Source organism: Cetorhinus maximus, unplaced genomic scaffold, assembly GCF_964194155.1.
Source record: "Cetorhinus maximus unplaced genomic scaffold, sCetMax3.hap1.1 HAP1_SCAFFOLD_2708, whole genome shotgun sequence".
Lineage (NCBI taxonomy): Eukaryota > Metazoa > Chordata > Chondrichthyes > Lamniformes > Cetorhinidae > Cetorhinus > Cetorhinus maximus.
This window is the reverse complement of record NW_027598641.1, coordinates 30,001-39,614: the sequence shown is the minus strand read 5'-3', so window position 1 is coordinate 39,614 and position 9,614 is coordinate 30,001. Positions and strand designations below refer to the sequence as shown.

The window sequence follows — 9,614 nt, the reverse complement described above, 5'->3', positions numbered from 1 at the left end:
AAGCAGCTCCATGGCGACGGGGGAGGAGGAGAAGCAGCTCCATGGCAACGGGGGAGGAGGAGCAGCTCCATGGCAACGGGGGAGGAGGAGCAGCTCCATGGCGACGGGGGGAGGAGGAGGAGCAGCTCCATGGCAACGGGGGAGGAGGAGCAGCAGCTCCATGGCGACGGGGGGAGGAGGAGCAGCAGCTCCATGGCGACGGGGGGAGGAGGAGAAGCAGCTCCATGGCAACGGGGGAGGAGGAGAAGCAGCTCCATGGCAACGGGGGAGGAGGAGCAGCTCCATGGCAACGGGGGAGGAGGAGCAGCTCCATGGCAACGGGGGAGGAGGAGAAGCAGCTCCATGGCAACGGGTGGGGAGGGGGACGAGCTCCATGGCAACGGGGGGGGGGAGGGGGACGAGCTCCATGGCAACGGGGGGGGGAGGGGGACGAGCTCCATGGCAACGGGGGGAGGAGGGGGACGAGCTCCATGGCAACGGGGGGAGGAGGGGGACGAGCTCCATGGCAACGGGGGGAGGAGGGGGACGAGCTCCATGGCAACGGGGGGTAACAGAGGAAGATCCAGGGGGTGGGGGAAGGTGTTGGGGTTACAGAGGAAGATCCCGGGGTGGGGGAAGGTGTTGGGGTTACAGAGGAAGATCCCGGGGTGGAAGGTGTCGGGGTTACAGAGGAAGATCCCGGGGTGGGGGAAGGTGTCGGGGTTACAGAGGAAGATCCCGGGGTGGGGGAAGGTGTCGGGGTTACAGAGGAAGATCCCGGGGTGAGGGGAAGGTGTCGGGGTTACAGAGGAAGATCCCGGGGTGAGGGGAAGGTGTCGGGGTTACAGAGGAAGATCCCGGGGTGGGGGAAGGTGTCGGGGTTACAGAGGAAGATCCCGGGGTGAGGGGAAGGTGTCGGGGTTACAGAGGAAGATCCCGGGGTGGGGGAAGGTGTCGGGGTTACAGAGGAAGATCCCGGGGTGAGGGGAAGGTGTCGGGGTTACAGAGGAAGATCCCGGGGTGGGGGAAGGTGTCGGGGTTACAGAGGAAGATCCCGGGGTGAGGGGAAGGTGTCGGGGTTACAGAGGAAGATCCCGGGGTGGGGGAAGGTGTCGGGGTTACAGAGGAAGATCCCGGGGTGTGGGAAGGTGTCGGGGTTACAGAGGAAGATCCCAGCCCTTGCCTCGCCAGGGCCCAGTTGTCGGTTCCCACGCCCCCAGCCCACCCCCTCCGTCATTTCCAGTCACTCCGGCTCCTGATGGGCAGGTTGTGCTGGTTCCCCAGGTGGAATGTCACACAACCGGTTTGTGGCCATACTGCAGGAATGCAGGAACTGGTCGGCATTAATATCCTCTCGGCACAGAAACCTCACTCTTCACCCACTCACACACCTCACGGAGAGCCAAGGCAGCAGGACCCACTCCCGGCCAGCCACCATGCCAGGTAAGTGCCCGTCGACCCACCAAGCCTCCCCTCTGACCGCCGCCTACCTCCCCAGCTCCCTCGGTCACTCTCAGTCCTCCCTCCATCTCCTCGGCTTTGACTCCTGCTCGGCTGATGTGCAGGAGCGCCTGTCTCTTCTTTGGCGCCGACCCCCAGACTGGGTACAGGAGGACCCCCAAACCCCATTCGGATATCCTCACCCAGTGTGGGACACCAGCGAGTTCCTCCACAGGCCCAGCCCGCCGGTACACTCACACACACACACACGCAGACATAGACACAGGCACAGGCACACACGCACAGAGACACAGACACAGGCTCAGAGACACACACACACGCACAGACACACACGCACAGAGACACAGGCACACATACGCACACAGACACAGGCACAGAGACACACAGACACACACGCACAGAGACACAGGCACACACGCACAGAGACACAGACACACATATGCACACAGACACAGGCACAGAGACACACAGACACACACGCACAGAGACACAGGCACACACGCACAGAGACACAGACACACATATGCACACAGACACAGGCACAGAGACACACACACACACGCACAGAGACACAGGCACACACGCACAGAGACACACACACGCACACAGAAATAGACACAGGCACACACGCACAGAGACACAGACACACGCACACACAGACACACACGCGCACACAGACACTCACACATAGACTCATGCACGCCACACACACTCACACATACGCACACAGACACACACGCAGACACACACACACTCACACGGACAGATAGAGAAACACATACACACAGACACACACACACGCAGTCACATACAGACTCACAAACACACACACAGATGCACACAGACACACACACACAGTCACATACAGACTCACAAACACACACACAGATGCGCACACACACATGCAGACACACGCAGACAGATACAAACACACTCACTCACACGGACAGACACACAAACACATACACACACACACACACACACACGCAGACACACACACACGGACAGACACACACTGACACACACACACCCTCACACACGCAGAAACAAAGCGTACAGGTTCGGACTGAGCGGTGGGGCACAAAGGTGATGGCTCTGCAGTCGAATATCTTCAATGCATGGGGAGGGTGGGGGGGGTGGGGGAGGGCAGAGGGTGCCTGTCAGACCAAGACGATGGGGTGGGACGCATTTGCAGTTGGGAGATGGGTGTTCGCTGGGACTTTGCCTGGACGTTGTGACTGCTGGGGGGGTAACAGTCTGTGTTTCTCCTTCTCTCGATCCAGACTCCGCCATCGCCTCACTCGCCGCCTTCATCCAGGCCTTCCTCCTCGCTCGCTCCCTCGCCGCAGGTAATGATGGAGCGCAGGGCTCGAGAGGGGGCTTGGGAGGGTCGGTGCCCGTACCCCGGGGAGAGTCGGTGCCCGAGGGGGGGCGGTGACAGGAGCAGAGATATATCCTGTCAATCACTCCCGTCCCCCGGAATGAATCTCTATTCATGACTTGGATAAAAATAAGGACAGTAACGTTCCCAAATTTGGGTCGGGGGTAAGTTGCGGGGAGGATGTAAAGAGGCTGGGGGAGTGGGTGAGTACATGGCCGATGGAGTATAAAGTGGGGAAGAGCAAAGTTATTCACTTTGGTTGTAAGATTGGAAAAGATGATTATTTTTTGAAGAGAGAGAGACTGGGAAATGTTTACACTCAGAGGGACCTGGCTGTCCTTGTACATGAATCACAAAGTTAACCTGTACGTACAGCAAGTAATGAGGAAGGGAAATGGTCTGTGAGTCTTCATTACAAAGGGATTGGAGTTTCAGAGTGAAGGGATCTTCCTACAATGATACAGGGCGTTGGTGAGACCACACCCGGAGCTCTGGGTCCAGTTTTGGTCCCCTTACCTGAGGAAGGACATCCCTGCCCTAGAGGGAGAGTAACGAAGGTTCACTAGGACTGGTCCCTGGGATGAGAGGGATTGTCCCAGGAGGAGAGATTGAGGAGAATGGGTCTCTATTCCCTGGAGTTTCGAAGAATGAGAGGTCATCTCACTGAAAGGTAGAAAATTCTGAAGAGGATTTGACAGGGTCGATGCTGAGAGGCTGTTTCCCCCCACCTCTCCAGGCCGGAGAGTCTAGAACACGGGGGGTCCCAGTCTCAGGAGAAGGGGTTGGCCGTTTGGGGCTGAGATGAAGGAGAAATGTCTTCACTCGGGGAGGGTTGTGAATCTTTGGAATTCTCCTACCCCAGAGAGCGGTGGGTGCTCCGACATCGAGTAGGTTCCAGACCGGGAGATCGAGGGATTTTTGGGGAGCGAGGGGACATGGGGAGAGTGCGGGAAGGTGGAGTTGAGGGAGAAGATCAGCCACAGGCTGGATTAAGGGGAGAGGAGGTACAAGGGGCTGAATGGCCTCCCTCCTGCTGTAAACCTCTGCCTGTTCTTGCTTCAGACGGACTGGACGTGTTCGTCCCCTCGGCCTCACTGGCGTTACACGGGGAGGACGCCCTCCTGAACTGCACCTTCGCCCCAGCTCATTACTCCGCCGAAGATTTTGTTCTTCACTGGATCAGACTGAGCTCCTCGGGGAGGGAGGACACCGTCTACAGCTTCTACCACAACCGGGAGCGGTGGGACAAGGTGGACGTGGAGTTTGTGAACCGCACCCGGTCGCTTCACTCCGGCGCCGCGCCCGGGAGCTGTGCCCTGCTCCTCAGGGAGGTCAGGACCACCGACGCTGGGAAGTACCAAGCTTTCGTCCGCACCCAGCCAGGAACTAATAATTACCGCAACGCGTACACGCATCTACAGGTCGCAGGTCAGTACCAGAGGCACCGACTCTCCCCCGGGGTACGGGCACCGACTCTCCCCCGGGGTACGGGCACCGACTCTCCCCCGGGGTACGGGCACCGACTCTCCCCGGGGTCCGGGCACCGACTCTCCCCGGGGTACGGGCACCGACTCTCCCCGGGGTCCGGGCACCGACTCTCCCCCGGGGTACGGGCACCGACTCTCCCCGGGGTACGGGTACAGACTCTCCCCGGGGTACGGGCACCGACTCACCCCGGGGTCCGGGCACCGACTCTCCCCGGGGTACCGACTCTCCCCGGGGTACGGGTACAGACTCTCCCACAGCCGCTGAGTTCACTGTCCTGTCTTTGTTCCAGCTCGATACTCTCAGCCGCTGATCAGCCTGTCCACAGTCTGCTCTCCGAATGACACCGCCCTTCACCACCTGACCTGCACCGTGAGGGGAGGATACCCTCTGGCGCACATCCACTGGTACAACGACCAGGGAGAGGATCGCACAGCCCAGTCTGAAACCACCAGCCTCACCAGGGGAGACGGACTCATCCAGATGCACAGCCAGCTTAATATATCCAGCCCCTCGATTCGAACCTACACTTGCTCAGTCTCCAACCCTCTGCTCACCCCGGACCACAACATCAGCACAACACTGCCAGGTAACTACCCCGAGACTGAGCCCTTTCCACCCAGTGTCAGCATCGAGCACTCCCAGGGACAGGTACAATACAGAGCTCCCTCTACACTACCCCGACAGTGTAACCCCCTCCCCACTTTATACCCAGTGTCAGCATCGAGCACTCCCAGGGACAGGTACAATACAGAGCTCCCTCTACACTACCCTGACAGTGTAACCCCCTCCCCACTTTATACCCAGTGTCAGCATCGAGCACTCCCAGGGACAGGTACAATACAGAGCTCCCTCTACACTACCCCGACAGTGTAACCCCCTCCCCACTTTATACCCAGTGTCAGCATCGAGCACTCCCAGGGACAGGTACAATACAGAGCTCCCTCTACACTACCCCGACAGTGTAACCCCCTCCCCACTTTATACCCAGTGTCAGCATCGAGCACTCCCAGGGACAGGTACAATACAGAGCTCCCTCTACACTACCCCGACAGTGTAACCCCCTCCCCACTTTATACCCAGTGTCAGCATCGAGCACTCCCAGGGACAGGTACAATACAGAGCTCCCTCTACACTACCCCGACAGTGTAACCCCCTCCCCACTTTATACCCAGTGTCAGCATCGAGCACTCCCAGGGACAGGTACAATACAGAGCTCCCTCTACACTACCCTGACTGTGATTCTGAGAGTGTAACAATGTGTTTGTGTCTCTGCAGTGACCCGGTGTCTGTCTCCTCTGTCCACCGGAGCGATGGTGACTGTCGCGATGCTGAGCGTTCTCTTGCTGCTGTCTGTTCTGTGTGCCGTGCGTTGGTTTGCCCTTTCCCAGAGAGCTGTGAGTATCCCAGTGCACTAACCGCGGGTTGGGCACGGGGTGGTGTGAGAGGTCGCCCCCCTTCTCAGTGCCCTCTGTGGGAGCTTGCTGTGGACCGGACAACCCACTGACCCTCAGCGACTGCACTTCACTGGTCACTTCAGTGGCTGCTGCACGCTTTGCAACACCGGCAGAGAGACTTGCATTTGTCTAGCACCTGTCCCAACCTCAGGAAGTGGCTGCCCACAGCCCATGATGTCCGTGCTGAAGCGTGCTGACTGGGACAGAGCCGCAGGCTGGGGCACAGCAACCTCCCTCAGCACTGACCCTCCGACAGTGCGGCGCTCCCTCAGCACTGACCCTCCGACAGTGCGGCGCTCCCTCAGCACTGACCCTCCGACAGTGCGGCTCTCCCTCAGCACTGACCCTCCGACAGTGCGGCGCTCCCTCAGCACTGACCCTCCGACAGTGCGGCGCTCCCTCAGCACTGACCCTCCGACAGTGCGGCGCTCCCTCAGCGCTGACCCTCCGACAGTGCGGCGCTCCCTCAGCGCTGACCCTCCGACAGTGCGGCGCTCCCTCGGCACTGACCCTCTGACAGTGCGGCGCTCCTTTAGCGCTGACCCTCCGACAGTGCGGCGCTCCCTCAGCACTGACCCTCCGACAGTGCGGCGCTCCCTCAGCACTGACCCTCCGACAGTGCGGCGCTCCCTCAGCACTGACCCTCCGACAGTGCGGCGCTCCCTCAGCACTGACCCTCCGACAGTGCGGCGCTCCCTCAGCACTGACCCTCCGACAGTGCGGCGCACCCTCAGCACTGACCCTCCGACAGTGCGGCGCTCCCTCAGCACTGACCCTCCGACAGTGCGGCGCTCCCTCAGCGCTGACCCTCCGACAGTGCAGCGCTCCCTCAGCACTGACCCTCCGACAATGCGGCACCTATATTCCCAAGTCGGGATGGGTGAGGGGCTCGGAGGGGAACTTCCAGGTGGTGGTGTTCCCCATGTGTCTGCTGCCCTCGTCCTTCTAGACGGTAGAGGTGGTGGGTTTGGGCGGCGCTGTCGAAGGAGCCTTGGTGAGTTGCTTCAGTGCATCTTGTAGATGGTACACGCACTGCTGCCCCTGTGCGTCGGTGGTGGAGGGAGTGAATGTTTGTGGATGGGGTGCCGTTCGAGCGGGGGCTGCTTTGTCCTGGACGGTGTCGAGCTTCTTGAGTGTTGTGGGAGCCGCACTCATCCAGGCTCCATGCCTCTGGCCCCATCAACCCTGCAAAGTCCTGATTGTATTTCCATTGCTTTCAGACTGACAAGCGAGAACAGGAACCTTCTGGAACCACCCAACAGGTGAGTGATCCACATTCGTACAGACAGTATATTAACTCAGGGCGCACAAGTGGACAGGGGACAATTTCAACATCTGTGGGTGATACGAAACTTCGAAGCTTTGCAAACTGTGAGGAGGAGAGTGCAGAACCTCAAAAGGACACAGACAGGCTGGAGAAATGGGCGGACCTCCTCCAGCCCCTACACCCCTCCCTATCTCTGTAACCTCCTCCAGCCCCTACACCCCTCCCTATCTCTGTAACCTCCTCCAGCCCCTACACCCCTCCCTATCTCTGTAACCTCCTCCAGCCCCTACACCCCTCCCTATCTCTGTAACCTCCTCCAGCCCCTACACCCCTCCCTATCTCTGTAACCTCCTCCAGCCCCTACAACCCTCCCTATCTCTGTAACCTCCTCCAGCCTCTACACCCCTCCCTATCTCTGTAACCTCCTCCAGCCCCCTACACCCCTCCCTATCTCTGTAACCTCCTCCAGCCCCGACACCCCTCCATATCTCTGTAACCTCCTCCAGCCCCTACACCCCTCCCTATCTCTGTAACCTCCTCCAGCCCCTACACCCCCTCCCTATCTCTGTAACCTCCTCCAGCACCTACACCCCCTCCCTATCTCTGTAACCTCCTCCAGCCCCCTACACCCCTCCCTATCTCTGTAACCTCCTCCAGCCCCTACACCCCTCCCTATCTCTGTAACCTCCTCCAGCCCCTACAACCCTCCCTATCTCTGGAACCTCCTCCAGCCCCCTACACCCCCTCCCTATCTCTGTAACTTCCTCCAGCCCCTACAACCCCTCCCTATCTCTGTAACCTCCTCCAGCCCCTACACCCCTCCCTATCTCTGTAACCTCCTCCAGCCCCCTACACCCCTCCCTATCTCTGTAACCTCCTCCGGCCGCTACATGAAACCCTGAGCTCTGGGATTCCCTCGCAAAACTCTCTCTCCGTGTCTCTCCCTCTGTCTCTCTCCCCCTCTTTCTCTGTCTCTCCCTCTCTCTCTCCTCCTCTGTTTCTCACTCTCTCTCTGTCTCTGTCTCTCTCCTTGACTGTTTCTCCCTCTCTCTCTCTTTCCCTCTGTCTCTCTCTCTCTATCACTTTCCTCTCTCTCTGTCTCTGCCTCTCTTTCTCCACCCCCTTTAGACGCTCTTTAATCCGACCTCTTTGACCGAGTCTCCTCTCTCTGAAATCCACCTCAAGTGGTTCTTTGTTTGATTTTAGCTCGGTTTCCAATCTCGTTTGTCTAGTTGAGATGTTTCTGAAGAGGTTTCAGCCATTCTGGAAAGACAGGTTTTTTTGTTGTTGACGTCAGCAGCGTTTTGATTTTGTTGTGTTACAGCTCAAACCCCTGAGGAACCAAGAGGAACCATCCAACCTGCTTTACACAAGGTGAGACCGTGAGAAAGGCCGTGGTCCCAGGGTGCAGGAGGGCCCAGGGTGGAGGAGGAGGTCCCAGGGTGGAGGAGGAGGTCCCGGGGTGGAGGAGGAGGGCCCAGGGTGGAGGAGGAGGTCCTGGGGTGGAGGAGGAGGGCCCGGGGTGGAGGAGGAGGTCCCGGGGTGCAGGAGGAGGGTCCAGGGTGGAGGAGGAGGTCCCTGGGTGGAGGAGGGGGGCCCAGGGTGGAGGAGGAGGAGGTCCCAGGGTGGAGGAAGAGGGCCCAGGGTGGAGGAGGAGGTCCCAGGGTGCAGGAGGAGGTCCCAGGGTGCAGGAGGAGGTCCCAAGGTGGAGGAGGAGGTCCCAGGGTGGAGGAGGAGGAGGGCCCAGGGTGGAGGAGGAGGGCCCAGGGTGGAGGAGGAGGTCCCAGGGTGGAGGAGGAGGTCCCAGGGTGGAGGAGGAGGTCCCAGGGTGGAGGAGGAGGTCCCAGGGTGCAGGAGGAGGTCCCAGGGTGCAGGAGCAGGAGGTCCCAGGGTGGAGGAGGAGGTCCCAGGGTGGAGGAGGAGGGCTCAGGGTGGAGGAAGGGGTCCCAGGGTGGAGGAGGAGGAGGTCCCAGGGTGGAGGAGGAGGAGGTCCCAGGGTGGAGGAGGAGGAGGGCCCAGGGTGGAGGAGGAGGTTCCAGGGTGGGGGAGGAGGGCCCAGGATGGAGGAGGAGGAGGGCCCAAGGTGGAGGAGGTCCCAGGGAGGAGGAGGAGGAGGTCCCAGGGTGGAGGAGGAGGAGGGCCCAGGGTGGAGGAGGAGGTCCTGGGGTGGAGGAGGAGGGCCCAGGGTGGAGGAGGAGGTCCCGGGGTGCAGGAGGAGGGTCCAGGGTGGAGGAGGAGGGCCCAGGGTGGAGGAGGAGGTCCCGGGGTGCAGGAGGAGGGTCCAGGGTGGAGGAGGAGGTCCCTGGGTGGAGGAGGAGGAGGGCCCAGGGTGGAGGAGGAGGTCCTGGGGTGGAGGAGGAGGGCCCAGGGTGGAGGAGGAGGTCCCGGGGTGCAGGAGGAGGTCCCAGGGTGCAGGAGGAGGTCCCTGGGTGGAGGAGGGGGGCCCAGGGTGGAGGAGGAGGAGGTCCCAGGGTGGAGGAGGAGGAGGTCCCAGGGTGGAGGAGGAGGGCCCAGGGTGGAGGAGGAGGTCCCAGGGTGCAGGAGGAGGTCCCAAGGTGGAGGAGGAGGTCCCAGGGTGGAGGAG

General features: G+C 60.6%; 1 protein-coding gene across 1 annotated transcript; it reads left to right on the top strand.

The window, feature by feature from the left end:
- The first annotated feature begins 1,415 nt into the window (after positions 1-1,415).
- On the top strand, positions 1,416-8,408 carry LOC144677581 (CD276 antigen-like). The gene is made up of 7 exons (XM_078537632.1): positions 1,416-1,422; positions 2,697-2,789; positions 3,884-4,249; positions 4,599-4,895; positions 5,585-5,703; positions 6,984-7,025; positions 8,355-8,408. Exons 1-7 carry the CDS (start codon positions 1,416-1,418, stop codon positions 8,406-8,408), a joined length of 978 nt encoding a protein of 325 aa, XP_078393758.1.
- Positions 8,409-9,614: the final 1,206 nt, after the last annotated feature.